The sequence below is a fragment of the Anguilla rostrata genome, chromosome 7 (assembly GCF_018555375.3).
Source record: "Anguilla rostrata isolate EN2019 chromosome 7, ASM1855537v3, whole genome shotgun sequence".
NCBI lineage: Eukaryota > Metazoa > Chordata > Actinopteri > Anguilliformes > Anguillidae > Anguilla > Anguilla rostrata.
Window position 1 is genome coordinate 42,108,047 of NC_057939.1, and position 18,083 is coordinate 42,126,129.

The 18,083-nt window shown below is 49.4% G+C and overlaps 1 protein-coding gene across 1 annotated transcript in view; it reads right to left on the reverse strand.

Moving 5' to 3' along the window:
* Positions 1 to 2,869: 2,869 nt before the first annotated feature.
* The window catches only part of LOC135258639 (sister chromatid cohesion protein PDS5 homolog A-like), a 34,232-nt gene continuing 19,018 nt past the window's right edge, over positions 2,870 to 18,083 (reverse strand). Inside the window, exons 19-34 of the mRNA XM_064342082.1 lie at positions 17,409 to 17,569; positions 16,944 to 17,067; positions 15,052 to 15,210; positions 14,275 to 14,343; positions 13,567 to 13,703; positions 12,809 to 12,932; positions 12,455 to 12,659; positions 10,962 to 11,076; positions 8,786 to 8,918; positions 8,155 to 8,274; positions 7,983 to 8,045; positions 7,040 to 7,185; positions 6,916 to 6,949; positions 6,657 to 6,746; positions 6,036 to 6,385; positions 2,870 to 4,283 (exon numbers count right to left, since the gene is read on the reverse strand). Of these exons, the coding sequence (XP_064198152.1) occupies positions 4,280 to 4,283; positions 6,036 to 6,385; positions 6,657 to 6,746; positions 6,916 to 6,949; positions 7,040 to 7,185; positions 7,983 to 8,045; positions 8,155 to 8,274; positions 8,786 to 8,918; positions 10,962 to 11,076; positions 12,455 to 12,659; positions 12,809 to 12,932; positions 13,567 to 13,703; positions 14,275 to 14,343; positions 15,052 to 15,210; positions 16,944 to 17,067; positions 17,409 to 17,569 (2,034 nt within the window). The 3' untranslated portion in view covers positions 2,870 to 4,279. The remainder of the gene's footprint in view (positions 4,284 to 6,035; positions 6,386 to 6,656; positions 6,747 to 6,915; positions 6,950 to 7,039; positions 7,186 to 7,982; positions 8,046 to 8,154; positions 8,275 to 8,785; positions 8,919 to 10,961; positions 11,077 to 12,454; positions 12,660 to 12,808; positions 12,933 to 13,566; positions 13,704 to 14,274; positions 14,344 to 15,051; positions 15,211 to 16,943; positions 17,068 to 17,408; positions 17,570 to 18,083) is intronic.

Below are 18,083 nucleotides of genomic sequence, written 5' to 3' on the forward strand. Positions count from 1 at the left end.
GGTAAGCAGAGTGACCGTTACTTGTTGCCATAGGGACTGTGGCATGGGCAGCCAGTGTGCCTGTGTTCGTAGCTGAGGGCGGTGGTACCGCGACACTTTGGCAGAGACCAGTACCCACAGTACTGTGGGCTCGAACCCAAGCTACTCCTTGGCATGAAAGAAACTGGATCATTTTGCTTCCTGACTGGTTTTAACTTGAAAACGCTGCCACTCACGTGTAACTTGTGTTCCTGTGTTGAGCTAGCACCGTTTGACCTCGTTCACCAGGTTTCTGTGTGCAGGAAAACCAGTATCCCCCCCTATTTAACCCGCTGAAGGTCGACTGTTCAGGTTAAATTCACCGTGTCTGTACTGTATGGTACAGTATTGGGCATGTTCCAAGTTAAGCCTAGCTGGCCCACCACTGTGCCGGTTGCCATGGAGATTGCGTCTGTGGCCCCCTTCCTGTGACATGATGGAATGTTCCGCTCTGTAACTGCTCCACTTGCTAGTGCTATTAGGCAGTAACGGCGTTGCTTGTTTTGCGTTTGAAGAAAGGGGTCGCCTGCCTCTTACCACGTCCTGTATTCATCTAAATGCTGTGCAAGAGGCCAGATAGTGCTGAAAATACTTTTCATTAACTGTTTTTTCTTTTTAAAGAGGTGTGGTTTGTATTTCTTAGTTTGCCATATAAGGAACAGTTGTGCTACCTTCACTCATTTCACACACAATGGCCACACTATCGCATGCCCTGTTTTAGCTAGTGTACGCTAGCACATATTTAGCACTTCAAAAGTCTGTTTTGCACTGGGTGTTTAAAACCAAGTGAACCTGCCTCCAAAAGGAGTAGATGGTATTAATTCCTTAGGCAGATCATTCATCCAACAGTGATTTATAGGACTGGTTCTTTACCACAAAAGCGAACGTGTTGCCCAGTATGTTTTTCCTGATCATTATCATAACGTTCTTTTTCAGAACACAAAAGATGGAAACCACTGATTTCTGCTGAGCCCCTCTTTCTTGCACAATATAGAACATTAAGAGGACCCTAGAGAACGTTCCCTCACCTGGGCAAATATCAATTCCCAAATCCTGCTGTGGCAGCTTCATACCAGTGATAAAAGGTTCCCCCAAGGTTGTGCATTTTGCAAGCGTTGAGGAGGCCATTTTACTGCCATCATTTTAGAACCGGACACGGCGAGTACAAGTCGCGGAACACAGCGCGATGGGCTTAGTTTTGAGTTGCTCATGGACCACCGAACCACTTGCCCTCAGCTGGTACCAGAATGTGGCTCTGGGGGCAGGAGAGGGAAGACTCTCAACCCCATCTTCACGTCCTCCATCACCGGCCTTCTCCCCAATTTCCCGCTCTCGCCCAGTAGCCCCCTAAATGTACATACCCAACAACCCCAGCCTTGTGCTTGTACAGAGCAGGGCGGGGGTGGAAGAACAGACAACTCGATTCCTCCTCCCATGTATATACATACACCCATATGTCCTGTCCATATTTGTGACATTTCATCTTAGAATGCACCACTGATGGCTGGAATTATTTTTGGTTAAAAAAAGGAAATAAAATTACAAAAAAAAAAGAGGGGGGGGGGGGGGGGAATTATGCAAAAAAAAATGTATACCTAACGTCTTCCTTCCTGTTGTACTTAGTATCAATATTGCACGGACAAAAAGAAAAGCAGCTACAGTTTTTGCCGATTCCTCCGTTTGGGTCTTGCCACTCTCGCCCTTCAAAAGTCAGATTACGCAGTATAGCATGGTTATTTATTGTCAAACTGTCATATTTCTTTGATTAAAAACATGGAAAGGGAACTTAAAAAAAAAAAACCCAAAACTCCACTGTAGTTTGTTTTGTGTGTGTGTATGAATTTCATAATGCTTGCCCTAAGTGCTAAGGTGTCATCCTGGACACTGCACTGGTGAACACTCACCACTGTCAACTCAAAAAGTCTGTCCCAGAACCCATTTTCTTTGATAGTGAATGGTCATTTTCCCCTCTGGTATATACTTGCGGCAGCCCAACTGAGTTAATACTTTGCTGTTGATTGAAGGCCATTGTTACTTCATTCGCTGAATTAGGTGCCGTAGCGAAGCGTTAAACCAAAAACCTGCACCCACACCGGCCCTTTTTCAGATAACATTACATTATAGGCATTTAGCAGACGCTCTTATCCAGAGCGACTTACACAACTTTTTACATAGCACTTTTACATTGTATCCATTTATACAGCTGGATATATACTGAAGCAATGCAGGTTAAGTACCTTGCTCAAGGGTACAACGGCAGTGTCCTTACCCGGGAATCGAACCTGCGACCTTACGGTTACAAGCGCAGTTCCTTACACACTGTGCCACACTCCGTCCCTAAGATGTTCTAGAGAGCAACAGAGTCGCTATTTAGCTTTTGTACGGAAACGATTCGCATTAGCATTTAATTTACGTCGTCAGCAGTGCGTGAAATGCCTCGCCTCCCCGGTGAAGGCACGTTGCGGCCATATCAGCCATGACCGTAGCTCACCGGCCGACGGCTGCAAGTTTTATGTCATTATTTATACCGATATCGATGTGACCCTGACGCTATCGCGCATCCCGAAAACACACGTCGTATATCTATCAGCTTCTGTGATTTAGCGCTCTGAGCGTAGCACGTTAGCCTAGAGCTCACCCGCAATGGCACGTGCACACCCTGAAGCCGCTGCTCTCCTTTCAGGGGAGTCTGCACTGCAGAACGTTAGTATTTTATGCAGAAAAGAAACGCAGTCATTTACAGTGATTATTAACGTGCAAATCCCCAGAACACCTGGGCTCAATTAGTGCATTATTTTACTAAAGCGTATTAAACACTGAACAACAAAAAAAATCTCTTAAAACAATGTCATCAGAGTTATGAATTCAATGTTTATTTTTTTTTGCAAGCATCCAAATTCCAAGATGGCTTTTTAAAATTTTTTTATTCAAAACCTCTTCTTAAGCATAACAGTTTCCCAGAAGAAAAATGTACATTTTATTTTGCAAACTCCTCATTTCGATACAAAAATGTAAAATCTGCACTAAGTTACAAATAAAAGGCCTCGTAAAAGGAAACCACAGTCACCTGCTAGAACCCCCCCTCCCCCCACCCCCCAACAATTCTTTCCACGTGGCTAAAATTTATGTGAGGAACTACTTCTGTAAGAGACGCGAGTCTGGGGGAATGTTAACATCGTAACACAGCCGGAAACTAGAACAAGCAGTTAAAGACCAGGGAAATGAAAAGCCATGTGTGTTCGGGGTTCGTGTGTCCAGGCCTGAACACCCCCCTGTACAGGTGGGGGGCAAATATAACTAAATGTGCCCCCAGAATCGGTGACAAAATCCTAATATGAACACAACCCCTCCCTTTTTAATGTTTGAGTTCCCCCCCCCCCCCGACTAAAAGTGCCTATTTTCACTCGACAAGTGCGGCCATAACAACGTGCCCGTGTCTTTGCGTTATTCAGGAAGTACAGGAGATAACTGCCACAGTGATCATCCATCGAAGACTTCACAGTAGGGATGATGGGAGATGAAGTTTAGTCAGTCAGTGGAAACCCCCTGCAAGTGTACTTCATTGGCCTTCTACGCCACTGCAAAAACAGCCTGCCTATTGGACTCAGCCTCAGGCGTTCTTCATGCAGAAACACTCCACAGCCTACAATTCTCATCTCTGCGGAGGAATCCAGTCACAGACGCCTGGCTTCAAATGCTTTGTCGGTATGGCGACTTGAGCTTAAAACCAACGGTAAACCGGCTTTCCGCAGTTCCCGTTTTTTTAAAAGAATGAAAATTAAAACGGTGATGAACCTGAGGGATTATACATCTACACTTAGAGAGTAAAGTCAGACATGACGAAAATACACGGAAGGTATTATGGGTTTAACATGACTCTGTGGGCTGAATTTAAATGGGAAAAGGCTATGGGTAAAAAGGCGTGTCCAGTGGAGCGAAGATCAGCACCCACAGCGAGCAGATGGCTGTCCGGGCCTACGTACTGGGTTTGAACCCTTTCCAATTAGATTTTTTTTTTTTACTCTTCCTTTCGGATACTTTTTCTCCGCTGAGGAGAGCGCTTGCTTCGCCCGTGGGGGTTTAGGAAGCAGCGGCTAGGTGTGTGTGTGTGTGTGTGTCCGAGAGAGGTTTGGGACCCGTTCGGGGACCAGAAGAGCTATTAAGAGTCAAAGGGAAGAATGTCTGTACAACCAGGTCTGACGGGTCCTGAAACAGGCAGGTCATCTCTCCTACCACCTACGCTTCTGCGGCCATTTTCTTTTTACCTACAGGAGAAGAAAAAAAGAAGAAAAAAGCAGGATGAAGCAAGCGGGACTAAAGGAGGATGCAATTTGGTCAAACAGAACCCGTGACAATCCCAGCAGAGATTATTTCATCAAACCGGTGGTTACCAGACTTGTGGTCCAGAGCAACCCCTGCATACGCTGGTTCACTTTCCGACTATAACTACACTTCCTGAAGCATAGCGAGCTATTAACAGTTTTTTAACGAGACACGCTTAAATGCGTGATGAAGAATGATTTTCTGCCCTTCATGCAAAATTTTCAGAAATGGCCTGAACAAAATCAGACCAGCTCAAAGAAGACTGAAATTCTGTGGCAAGTGATTCCTTTTGAAAGACGTTCTAATTCGTTGATGGGCCTACAGCTCAAATCAACTCAAGTCCTAAAGGCTGAAAGTATTTAGGACCTGGTCATTGAAACAAAAGCAGTTGTGGAAAATCAAGAATGAAAAGGCAAAACAAATGGGGAACAGCCAAACCAGCGCTGTGTTAAAATCAGTTTAAAAAATAGATTGATTTTAAACATTTCTGCAAGGACTTTTGCCTGTGTTTAAAACCAGCATACACAGGACTACCCCAGGACAGTCTGGAACCTGTTACAGAATTACAATTTTCAAACCCCACCCTGTGGTACCTACATTACCAACAGCCACTGCTAACTGCAGTGTGTAATGACTTGCAGATCTCTAGCACATTTAGACGTGGTGTGAGACCGATGGAACCATACTGACGGTGTCCAATCAGGAGTGACTATTCTCACTGCCTCCGTGATGTAATAAAGTGGCTAAAGATTAGCCAGGAGCCTCGCTGTGTTGACCGCACTCACTCTCACTGCCTCTCCCTGCCTGTCCTGCCCTCTGTGCGCCTGCGGGGGGCGCTCCTGCCCGCCTCCGTTCTCCTGGCTGGAGTCCGGCTCGCTCTCCGCGTTCTCCTCGCTGAACAGAGCCAGCAAGCTGCTGAAGGAGGGAAAGCAACTGCCGCCATGACGATGACTGCGACGCTTCCACTGAACGCAACGCTTGGACTCGGGCAAGCATGTGCTCTCACAGATCCCTCCTTACATTTCTATTACCGTTCATTCTATCTTAACTATTACACTGGGCTGGCCAGGATGGGCTCCCTCCCTGAGATTCCTCCTGGTTTGGGGAGTTTTTTTCCCCCACTTTGGGGGTTCAGGCCTGGTTTTTGCCCAATTTTCCTCTCAGTTTCCTTCGAAAAGAGTCTTTGTGACAGTGTCTCTGTGAAAAGCACTACACAAATTAAATTGAACTGAACTGAATGGTGAACCGACATCTAGTGCTGATCCAGGGCTCCCACTCATTTCAATCTGTCATTTTCCCAGACATTTCCAGGACATTTTGTGACCAACACCTGCTAGATTGTGATCACAGGGGAGCGTGACTGACTGACTGTGGGGTGTGTAGTTGCAGACCAGCTTTTCACTTCATGCTAAAGATATTTTACAGGACATTTCAGCTATTTTCTTATTTCACATGACTTTTCCCATAACTGGAGAAGGCAATTAACAAAAAATTTCCGGTTTTCCGGGACGTGTGGGAACGCTGATTATGGATTACAGACTGAATGCCAGACGCTGCTGTACGCTAAGAGACAGCGCGGAACGCGGTCTGTGTAAAGACTATGCAGACACGGGCACGTAGGGCTGAGGTCTGTGCTCAGCCTGACGCACAGCATACCCGTCAGTTAAGAGCCCGGCCACAGATCGCACTCGTACCTCTGCAGGTCCACCTGTCTCTGTGGCCTATTGCTGTCCGTTTCCTTCTGCTGTTTTGGTATCTTGATGGTGATTGGCTGCACGGTGGGGCTGACGGTGCTGTCCTGGGCCGCCGCCGCAGCCGCCGCCCTCTTCCTGCCCCGCCCCGCCCCGGTCCCGCCCTCTTTCTCCGCGCTGGCAGTTAGCGACTTGGGGGGCCGTCCTCGCCGGGGCTTGTTGGGGACTGGCTGTGCCCCCGCCTTCTCGTTGGGGGCCGCGCTGTTCTCGCTGCCGTTGGCGGGGGGCGCCGACGCCCCCTGCTTCTTCCCCCTCTGGTTCCCGCTGCCCTGGCCCGCCTCCGAATTCACGTCCTGAGAGGGGAGGCGGAGAGGTGGCTCAGCCTGAGTGCTGTGATCCCACAGGTAGAGCCTGTGTGTGTGTGTGTGTGCGCAAGTCTGTATGCGTGCGAGTGTGTATGCGTAGGTCTTCTGTATGCACGTGCTTGTAGTACGTGTGTGCATGAGTGATGTAAGGAAGGAGGGATGGGGGGAGGAAGAGGGATGGGGAGGAGGGAGAGAACGAAAGGGTAGAATAAATCTAGCAAGCACGAGACGGAGGGTCTCTTCAAGGCCGGCCTCTCACCTTCATCTCCACGTCAGCGTTCACCACGTTCCACCCGGATTCTCCTTCGCTCTCCCCGCCCATTTCAAGAAGGGACTCAGCACCAACCACCTTTGAGAAAAGCAAAAAAACAACACAAAGCACAGAGAAAAGCATTAAAATGGCCGGCGATCAGTTAGCACAGTGTAGATGGGCCATTATACATTCTAATAGCCGAATCATTACACGAGTTGTAATTGCATAACAGTGTTTATGCATTCAGTAGATGCCGCAGGTTGACCTGGGAAGCATTTTTTTGTTGCCCATTCATACAACTGGACACAGGATTCAAGCTTGCAACCCCCCACCACCGATAACCCTGGGAATGGCGGTGAAGGTAACGGGCGGCGTGGTGCGGGCCTCACCTCGCCCTGTTTCCCGCCGGGGAGCTGGGCTCCGAGTTGCTGCTGACGTTGCTGGCCGTCTCGGAGGGCGTGCTCTTGGTGTAGGGCCTCCTCCCCGTCGCCGTCAGCGGCTTGTTCACCGCGCCCAGCACTCCTGCGGGTTTGGGCTGCAGGGGAAATGCACTTAGCGTTAGCGCTGGAGCATTGGTGGGTTGGGTGCTGGTATGAACGTAACACAATGACAAGCCCAACAATGCTCACCGTTTTCCTAACTAAATTGCACCTAGTGCTCTGTTTACCTACAAACTAGATAGTATCTAACACTGTATCAAGCCTGGTCTTGAAAATCCCCAGAGTTTCTGCCCACCCTACATGACATGGCAGGCTATTCCTCACACTGACTACTCTGCCTGAAAAAATGGAATTTACTTTTTGCTAATTTCCATTTATTTCCCCTCGTTCTACTAACAGAACTCAACCTGGTTTGGGGGGTGAGCTTCTTGGTACTATTACACCTCGACCAGAAGGCCAGGATTTCTTTAATGTGGCCTAGAAACCGTGGAAGTGTTGCTGTAAACGTCCAATGAACTCTCTCAACTAATGAGTCTCGTAGTGTTTAAGCAGGTATCGTTCAGCTGTCCAAACACAACCTTGCACAGAGTTATGAGTCATAGCGTCGATTAGCTTACAGTTTAAGTTAATGCTAAAATAGACTGTAGTTCAGAGGAGGAGCTGGGGGACAGATGATAACATCCCACACCAATGAAAACCCGGCGTGTGAAAACCTGCAGGTTTAAATTGCAGCCCTAACTTGGCACACCTGATTCTACCGATTAGCAGCTCAATGAGCCCTCTAGCTGCCGATTGAGGTGTGCTTTGTTAGGGCTGGCGTGAAAGCCTACAGGACAGCAGATGTCCAGGAACAGGGTCGGGCAGCCTTTGCTGTGAAGGCAGGAGCGCTTACCTTCCCCGTCAGGAGGACCGTCCTGGCTTCTGACGACAGGTAATCTTTGTCGTTTTTGAAGTCCTGCGAAACAAGGCAAGGGGAAAAAATGAAGACGGACAGACGTTGCCGGCAGACGGTCGACGATTCTCTGTCCGCGGCGTGACCGCGCCGGCCTAGAGGGGGCACCGACCTTATCGGGCGGCGTGTAGAACTTGGTGGGCAGCACGGGGTCTTTGGGCGAGTCCAGGTGGCAGGCGGTGCTCTTGTTGACGATGACGAAGAGCGCCACGTCGCAGACGATGTACAGCTTCTGTTGCGCAACGGGAGACGGGTGACCTTTAGGCGACCTTTGCTTAAAGGGCAGTTACCAACGCACAAACCCGGTCTTGTCTTTTCACACTTGGAGTTCTAGCAAAGTTTACCAAACAAAGTCTGACAAAGTGCTCGATTGGACACGTGGTGCTTTCCTAAACCCCACTGAGAGGGCTGTCTCCTCTCTGGTATGTACAAGCACTTCATATTCCAAATGCATACTGACTTTAAACAGAGAGCTTCAAATGAATGATAATCTTCATTTAAAGACATATTTTGTAATATTATAAAATTAATTTTACAGGCATATAGAAGGTGCGTGAAGCTGAAATTATATTAGGACCACCATGTTGTTGAGTGGATATAATCAGGTATCATACTGGGTAAATATTCCTAGTACTGAAACGTGCTCAGTACATTGCTGCCTAATTTGAAGTCTAGCTTGGGTGCTGGGAGCACAGGGGCCCGACAAGGCCAAAGGGCCCCGACGCGGTCAAAGGGCCACTCGCCTCGTTGGTTTTGGGGTCGTCGGGTGACTGCGCGTCCTTGGTCTGCTTGATGTTCTCCACCATCTTCCGGAGGAAGGCGTGGCTGTTGTTCTCGTTCTTGGTCATCAGCACCTCCAGCATGAACCACAGACACCTGAGCGGAGCAGAGTGACAGGGTTATGTGGTGGAAAGGACTGTACATTTAACCCTTTGGTGGAAAGGTTATTATGGAATTTATTTTTCCAAAATTCCAAGTCAGTGTAGAGTGTTGGTGTAATAGAACACCATTGCTTCAGGTTACCAGTAGCGATTGTGACATCAGCATTAGAATGTTCACTGTTCTTACACCTTAAAGGGTTAAAACATGGTGCAATACATGTTCTCGATGTTATTTTACATTTATCCCCACCCCCCCACACGAAAAAAAAAAAGAAACATTACAGCCAAATGCCATAAAAGAGAAAGTGCCATTGACCTTTAAGCACCTTCTTCTCTTGTCAAAAACTCTTGACTGATGCATTAAAGACTGTCACACCTGGCGACCTTTCCCCTCCCCTCGCTTGTGTGTTTAGCGGGAGGGGTGAAGCTGCGACGGCGGTACTGGGCCGCGGCCCGGACAGTTCCGTTCACGGCGTTGCCCCCTTTTCGCACGCAAACCGCGCCTCGCGAACATTTCGGCAGTGCAAACCGGACGCGTTAAACGCAAGCCGTTTAGGTTTTCTCGTTTTGGACAGGAAGCCGATAGATTGCAAACGGATAACGATCGCGGCTTTACCGCAAGAGCGGTCGCGAACCCGACGGCTTCGAACTTAATCCTCCGACATCGACTCCACGGCTGTCCGAGTTTGTTAACTAGCGTTGCTGCTCCCAGTCGCGGTTTCTGAACGTGAAGTGCATTTTTTTTTTACACGTGTTTTTCTCCATTCCACTCCACTTTCAATAACCTAAAAATACACATGCGTGAATGAAGGGGTTTAGTGATATGGACTAAATACTATAAAAATAAAAACATTTTATCGACCTAAGGGGTGACGATGGCAATGTTTCTCGCTCAATTTCCTTAAACCGGTCAATGTTCAGTAACAGCGAGTGGCGCGACTCCAACCGTGACACGAACACGAGCGCTAAGGAGGAACCGTCTTTAATTTCCGAGTCTGTTTTCCGCTGCGGTTTTACCGGAGGCGATTCGGTCGTTAACGGCAATTCAGTCAACCGGAGACAAGACGACGATACCGCCACCTCGCGGGGCCGCCATTACGTGTCATAACTCGCCCGAATCGTCTCCTCGTTTATTTATCACACCTCTAGTCACAGAACAATGCCCCGGGGCAATATTTCCCACATCATTCAGCTGTGCTCATAATCAAGGGACGAAGACAGATCAATTACAGACAATCAATACGGGTCAGCACATGGGTTTTTTTTGCTTTTTGCCTATTACTGAAAATTAGAAAGGTCTACTAACAGAAAATGCCCCCAGGCAATTTAATGAAACACTTTCAAAACATTGGAGGGAAAAATATAAAAATAATAGCAAAAATAAGGAATATTTCTGAAATATTTATAACAGTTAAAAATGATTCTTGAAAGACTCTGGAAAACTAGAATATGTTCCAGCCGTCCCTGAATTTGGAGTGCCTAATTGAATTTGTATGCTGATGCCAGCCCCCTCCTCTAAATTTTGGAGAGTGCAGACAGGCTCTCCTGTGAAACGTGCGTTGGCCACGCCCGCTTTCCGCTGCGCGGTACGCCAGTTAAGCTCGCGCACACGCCGGGCCGGAGAAAAGAACGGTCAGGCGCAGCTCGTGGGGGAACCGAACGACCACAAGGGGTCGCTGGCGTGCGGACGTCTGCCAACCGGCTGACATTGTGATTGTGAAAGCTAACTCGTGTCACCTGACAAGCATAATCCTTCCGGTTAATAATGTGTTGCACTGCACAAAAAGCTTTTCAATCCAGTTCATCGCAGATTAATCCCGCCTGTCAACTTGTATTCAAAAAGAGGACCTGCAGAAGACATAGTGGATTACCAGTTCAGTGTGAGGCTACCAAATTCCACCAGCAGAAAATACAGCTTTATTTATATGTGCTGATGATCTGAGAGGTGCAGAATTAGGGTGTCTGAGCAATAAACCCACACAAAGAAGGACACAGACCCCAAAATCCTTTTTCTTTGACCCCACCCCGTCCCACGTACTCCTTGATGTCACGGAGCTGCTCCACGTCTTGGGGCTTGGTGAAGTCCGGGTCGTGGGCCAGCAGGTGTATCATGTAGGGAACCACGTACTCCGGCAGGAGCGACAGCAGCTTCTCTGAGGGGACAAAAAGAGAGAAAAACTTCAATAACCATAAAAAATGGAAGAAAAATAAAATATACATGTGCATTAGTCTCTCACCCCCCACCCCCCCCCCCCATTACGTACGCCTAGCGGGACTTGGAAGGGACAGAACAGGTTTCTAAAATAAGAGCGCTCATTTTAGGGCAGGAGCTTCCCCTTTTAGCCGCGCAGAAAACTAGCGTATGAGCCTGGCAACAGTGAAGCCAAGGCTAACGCTACTCGACATTTGAATCACACTAAGTTAAGTGACACTTTTAAGCATTTAGTCAAATGGAAAAAGGTGGAAACATAAGTAGAATGGGAAACAATGACAAACGACTGTTGATATTGTAAGTGTGCGGTATGACTCCACAGGACGAAACTCCAGATTAGAGCAATCTGAAAAGCTTGGGTCAGGGTTGGCGCCTATTCGAACGTCTTCACTGAAGAGCCCTGTGATGATCAGAATTTTACCATACAATTATTATTCAACATGTTCATCTAACTACACTTACGTCTGATGTTGAAATTTATTATTTTTTATGATTATGCAGATTATGCACCCCTTCAAAGGATGGGAGGGCTGCCCTGAACCACTCACCATTGCACACAGACTGTGAAACATCTGAGTGTGTGATAATGGTCCACTGACCGTGAACCATGCGATACTGTGACACTGACCTTGGGACAGAGACCGAGGTCCATGTGATAATGTCCCACTGACCGTGGGACACCGACCGTGGACCCTGTGATAACGTACCACTGACCATAGAACGTGTGATATGGTGCCACTGACCGTTCGGCACAGACCACGGACCCTGTGATAATGTGCCACTGACCACAGAACGTGTGATAAGGCACCACTGACCGTGGGGCACAGACCCTGTGATAAGGCACCACTGACTGTGGGGCACAGACCCTGTGATAAGGCACCACTGACCATGGGGCACAGACCGTGTGATAAGGCACCACTGACCGTGGGGCACAGACCCTGTGATAAGGCACCACTGACCGTGGGGCACAGACCCTGTGATAAGGCACCACTGACCGTGGGTCACAGACCCTGTGATAAGGCACCACTGACCGTGGGGCACGGACCCTGTGATAAGGCACCACTGACCGTGGGGCACGGACCCTGTGATAAGGCACCACTGACCGTGGGGCACGGACCCTGTGATAAGGCACCACTGACCGTGGGGCACGGACCCTGTGATAAGGCACCACTGACCGTGGGGCACAGACCCTGTGATAAGGCAGCACTGACCGTGGGGCACAGACCCTGTGATAAGGCAGCACTGACCGTGGGGCACAGACCCTGTGATAAGGCACCACTGACCGTGGGCCACAGACCGTGTGATAAGGCAGCACTGACCGTGGGGCATGGGGTTCTGCTTGATGTACTCGCGGCGCACGCTGATGTTCTTGAGCAGGCACTGGCGGGCGTGGGCGCGGCGCTCCTTCACCGGGTCCTTGGCGCACAGGGCGAACACGGCCAGGTACTCCAGCGGCAGCGTCAGCTTCACCAGCGCCAGGTGCAGCTTCATGGCGAACATCTGCCTCACCTGGTAGCACTCGTCCTGTCCGAGCGGAGCGAGAGAGGGAGAGAGAGAGAGAGCGGGACAAAAAGAACAGAGAAGGTTGTTAGAACAGAGGTGGCCATCTGTCCGTCACACGCAGGACGTCCAATCGCACTGCGGGAGGGAGGCCCGGCGGGGGCGGGACTCACGTTGATGACCAGGCCGCACAGCTGGTACTGCTCCGGCGTGATGATGTCGTGGTAGCAGGGCTCCTGGGCCAGCTTCATGATGGCGCTGCCCGCCGCTAGCCGCAACCGGGACATGTCCGACTTACTGTGAGAGAGAGAGATACAGAAAGAAAGCAAGTGAGAGAGAACAAGCGAGAGAGAGAGACAGAGAGAGACAGAAAGAGAGAGAGGGGTCAATCTGATTACGTCACAAACGGTAACAAATAGAGTGCCTTGCATTGGCAGACCTATCGACGTGGAAAAAATTCAGGAAACCATATGTTACACCAGGCGTTTAGTGGATGCCGTTACCCACACAGATGTTCTTGAACAGGTGCTCTACTCACAAGGAACTCAACAAATACCAAGCCATCAGTGTCACAACCGACAGTAGTTAATGCATAATCCTACAATAAACAAACCAAGTGCCACTGCAGGCGTAGTGTTTTGAAGCAACAAACGGATTTAAGGGATTAGTGTTCAATGTAGCATAGGTAGGGGCAAGTAAACCCATGGTTCACCTATGTTTACGTTTACCCAGAGTTCAGTGTTCATTTGAGCCAAGGTGGCAGCGTAAACAGGTGTACAAAATGTGTATTCACAGTATCAGCAGGCCTGCGCTGGTTTGACCTCCTATGCATTGCTGTCCAAGTCAGTCAGTAAGTCAGCAGGTAGGCAGACGGTCAGGTCAGTAGACGGGCAGGTCAGTCACGCATACACGCGTGCCCCAGGGGGAGTACCTGATCTTCTTCTGCTCCGTCAGGTCGCCCTCGCTCACGAGCATGGCGGAGAGGAGCCGCAGGGTGGAGTTGGCCGACTTGGACTGGTTGTTCTTCATCCCCAGCAGCCAGCGCACCAGCAGCTTCACCGCCTGGACCTTGGGGGGGGGGGGGTTCAGAGCCACCGGCGGTCACGACCGGGCCTGCCACGACCGCGCTTTCACGGTCTCTTTACGAACGAACATGGACCTGGGACACGTCTCGGCAGCGACCGTTCACTTCAAAGGCCAACTTGGACCTTAAAGGAACGACCGCGCCTTGTCCCTTTACAAACTACATGCGCACACCCTCAGCTTTTGTTCCGTTCTCTTTCATAAAGGCCAACTCAAGCCGTTCCGTAGAGAGAAAACCCAGTTTAAGTGCTTAGTTGGAGCTTAGAACGCGCGCATCCATCCACCCTCTTGTGAGCCTCAACAAAACACTCGTAAACATTTCTCAAATTGGTATTGACTTTTCAGACCGTTTGAATTCGACGCGCTTGCTGAATTACAATTTACGGTCGCTGTGTTACGCACCAAAGTGAGACCCAGGGAAACCAGTTCGATGCACTCAATCTGAATGAGCTTTGTAAACAGGGCTCGATATGAGCACACTGTCAAAATAAGAATTTCCTGTTTGGTACGCACTTACTGTATAGTACAAAAGGCTCGTGTCCTGCGCATTACTTACCTTGGCCAAAACTTCAGGGGAAACCTCGTCGTCTGAGGACCACAACTTCCCGTTCTTGCTTCCTATGGACTGAGGTGGGGAGGGAACCAGGAGAACATTGTTCAAAATTGGAGAGTTGGACTTGAAGGGGGGGGTTCTGTATAGATTGCACGACTGTAACAGCTAACAATTAGCAGCATAAACTTCTGTGCTGTCGGTCATAATTGCCTAAACAAGCGAGCACTCGTCAAGAAAAAAAAAAACTTTATCACTTTAACACCTTGAGTGATTCCTTTTGCACTCTTGCATTTAGTGTTCACTAAGCCACAGAAGAAAGGCATATGCTTACAATCATCAACACCCCTACTCAAACAGATTTTAGTGTATATTCTAGAATCACATTCATTAGATCCCCCAATTAATCTGCATTTCGTAGCCTTCATAAAAATTTCCCACAATCCTCCAGGAGTTCAGCATACTCCATTTTAAAGGCTCAAAGGATATTTTTAAAAATTTTCCCTTGGGCTCAAAAGGTTTCATCAGTGTTTTTTTTTTTTTTTTTTAAATTCTCCATGGAAACTGTTGTCTGTGAAGCGACACTAGCGAATCAGAATCAGACAGGCCGACTCAATTACGAGCCCGTCAGCCAACGCTTCACCTCGGCGTCAACACAAGCCCCTGGGAGAAGCTCCGCAGCTCTCCTAAACTGGCTCTCCAATTACCGCCAAAGCTGTCTATCTCGCGGCGACCCCCGCGACCTCTGCCGGCACCGCCCCCTCCCTTCCCCCCCGCTCTCACCCGGTCGTTCATCAGCAGGTCCTTGACGATGAAGTTGGCCACGATGGACTTCATGGGCGAGGCGAACTGGTCGGGCGCCAGCATGGAGATGTGCCCCAGGGAGACCAGCGGGGTGATGAGCTGCTCCGGGACGTCCGCGTTCAGGCTGCGGGACAGGGGCTGCGCGGGGGGGGGGGTGTTACGCGGCGGAGGGTCAGTCATTCGGCGCGGAGAGCGGCGAGAGTTGCGCAGCTCAGCTTCATTTCTCACAGCGGGATCAAACCTATTCCTGTTTGCACAACTTTTATTTTGACAGCTATACCCCGATATCGTATCCTTAGTTCTTGTAACCCAGGGGTGTCCAATTAAAGTCCCAGGGGTCCACAGCATCTGTGAGTGAGTTTCTGAGGTTTCCTTTCGATAAACAGCCAATTAAAAGGCCTTGAGAACAAGGTGCATGGATTCTTCAGCCAATCAATGACTTGAATGAACCGCAGGTGCTGAGAACACCCAGACACCAGCAGACACTGCGGTCCTCCAGGATATACTCCCTATATCCTTGGTCCTTATACCCAATCTCTTGGACCAGCTGCACCAGCAGGGCGTTCCTCTACTTTAACTCATGTGCCAGATGTTGAAGTCACAATTAAAACTGTCACCTGTTTTCATTATCTGGATTTACACTAAATTCAGTTAAGCCAGAACAGCTCGGCATGTTGATGTTACCACTGTTCACGCAGTTACTGACAGAGCCGGGGTTTTCCGCTAATTAGCATCCGAAAACACCGCGGACGCGATTACGATGGAAAAACTCAGCAGGTTCTGCGCTGATATGCTTAGAGCGCCGCAGGCAACAAGCGTAGCCTAGCAACGCTCCGCGTTAGCTGTTTGTCTACATGAACGCGGACGGCACGTGCAAGGCCAGCGTTCGCAAGCCCAGCTGGTGCAGCCTGGTGCACCGTGGGGATCGGCTAAAAGGCGACCCCACTCCGTTTAACAGGTCGGATCGGTCTGCTCCATTCATTTCTACAGCCTGAAGCTAAACGTGCTAGCTAATTCACACTCTGCAAACCTCTTCCCCTCTGTAGTTATTTGGACATAAGGATCAGTGCTAACCAACCCTCTTCCTGGAGAGTTAGCATCCAGTAAGTTATCATGATTTAGAACAAACTGACCACTAATTTAATGTACTAATAAGCTTCTCATCAAGATCCATAGCTGTTGAATGAGGTGTGCTTTGTTAGGGTTGGAGTGAAAATCTACAGGACGGTAGACCTCCAGGAACAGGGCTGTTTACCATTGATCTAGACCACCTTCTGGGCCTGTTCTGTCACAGGGCTCTCTGGCCTAGAACCTGATAGTCTTCTAGGCACACTCACTGATAATCTTCTAGGCCCGTGCCTGTTTGACTTCTAATTCCCCATGACCCTCTACTCCAAGGATATTCAAATCTGGCCCAATAGTGCTGCTGGGTTTCTTTTCTACCAGGTAGTTAATTAATCGATTAATGGCACTGACTGGCCAGAGAATTAACTGTTTCACGCAGCAGGATTATTGAGTTAGCTGGACAACTGCACTTCAGGACTGAGACACCAGTGGGGTATTGGGGCTGGATAACTGCACTGAGTTAAAACCCAGAACCCTCTGGAACATGGACCGAAGTAAAAAGAGCTATTCCGGGTTTTACTCAGTGCAGTTATTTAGATCCATTACCCCACTGGTGTCTCAGTCTTGAAATTAGCCCTGCTTTGAGGGCAAAGATGAAAACCAGCAGCACTACTGGCCTCGAGGGCCAGATCTGAGTATCCTAGCTCTACTCCCCCCCCCCCGATCCTCCTCTGGGCCTGACCCGTGAAGTGACCCTGGGCCGCGACCCCATCTTTACGCGGACGGCGCGAGTCGCGGCGGCGCACCTCGAATATCTGCGCCAGCTGCACCTCCTTGTTGTGGAAGATGGCGTGGATGCAGTGGACGGCCTGCTTGGCCTGGTGAGGGGTGCCCCGTTTGGCTTTCTGGTGCAGGACGGGAATCAGGGTCCTGTGAAGGGGGAGGGAGGGAGGGAAGGAGGGAGAGGGAGAGGTTAAACTGTCCCTTTGGCTACCGTGTGCAAACATAACACCCCGGGAAAGCGTTCGGTTGGAGGCAGACCTGAAGGGCCGTTGGCTTGATACGGCTTCTGTTCACAGCAAGGAACCCTCCCTGGAGTTACGCGAGGAAACGCGACGTGCCCTTAAAGGCACAGGCACACTAAAAACCGGTCGTTCTGACGGGGAACAAACTTTGCCGGTCTCAGGCCCGGCTGCGTGACGGTGAACGGGGGCCGGGTTTCGGAAGAGTCGGCCCGGGGGACTTTTTTAGCTCGGGCTCGCGGGACTCACGATCGGATCTGCTGCAGCTCCGTCTCGATCTTCTGCCCGGTGTTCCGGAAGATCTGGATGGCCGCCTCCGCCACCTTGTCGTCCTCCATCTTGAGGCACTGCAGCAGGGACTCGTACGTCTCGGCCGAGTGGAAGGAGGTGGGGTGGGTGAACGAGAGCACCTGCGGGGGAAGCGAGACGCGACGCTAAATTATTTAGGAAACATTCAGGGGCATTGCTTTGGGATTGGGCTTGTTCAATTTGTGTGAGCTGAGATAGCCGATATTGTCTGTTGTAACTTGGTCTCATTTTGATATAATAATATATATACTTATATATATAATATATAATACTTTAAATGGCAGGCCTAGATTTGGCTACTTTTAATTAATGAGCTATAGACAGTGCTTTGTATATGTAAGTAATGTTAATGTGCACACACACACACACGCACACCTTGCTCACAAAATACACAAAACACATACATACATGCACGCAAACCTGCACCCACACAAACACCTGCACAGACAGACACAGGCAGACGGACGCAGACACACGCTAACGCGAGCTGTACGTGCGCAACCTCGGTGTGAACTACAAAACATCAAACCCCGTTTCCCTGGGGTTCATTTTAGAAAGCTTACGGCTTTCTCCGTGAGCGTTCAACAATTCGGAGAACAAGAACTTCAATGTCAA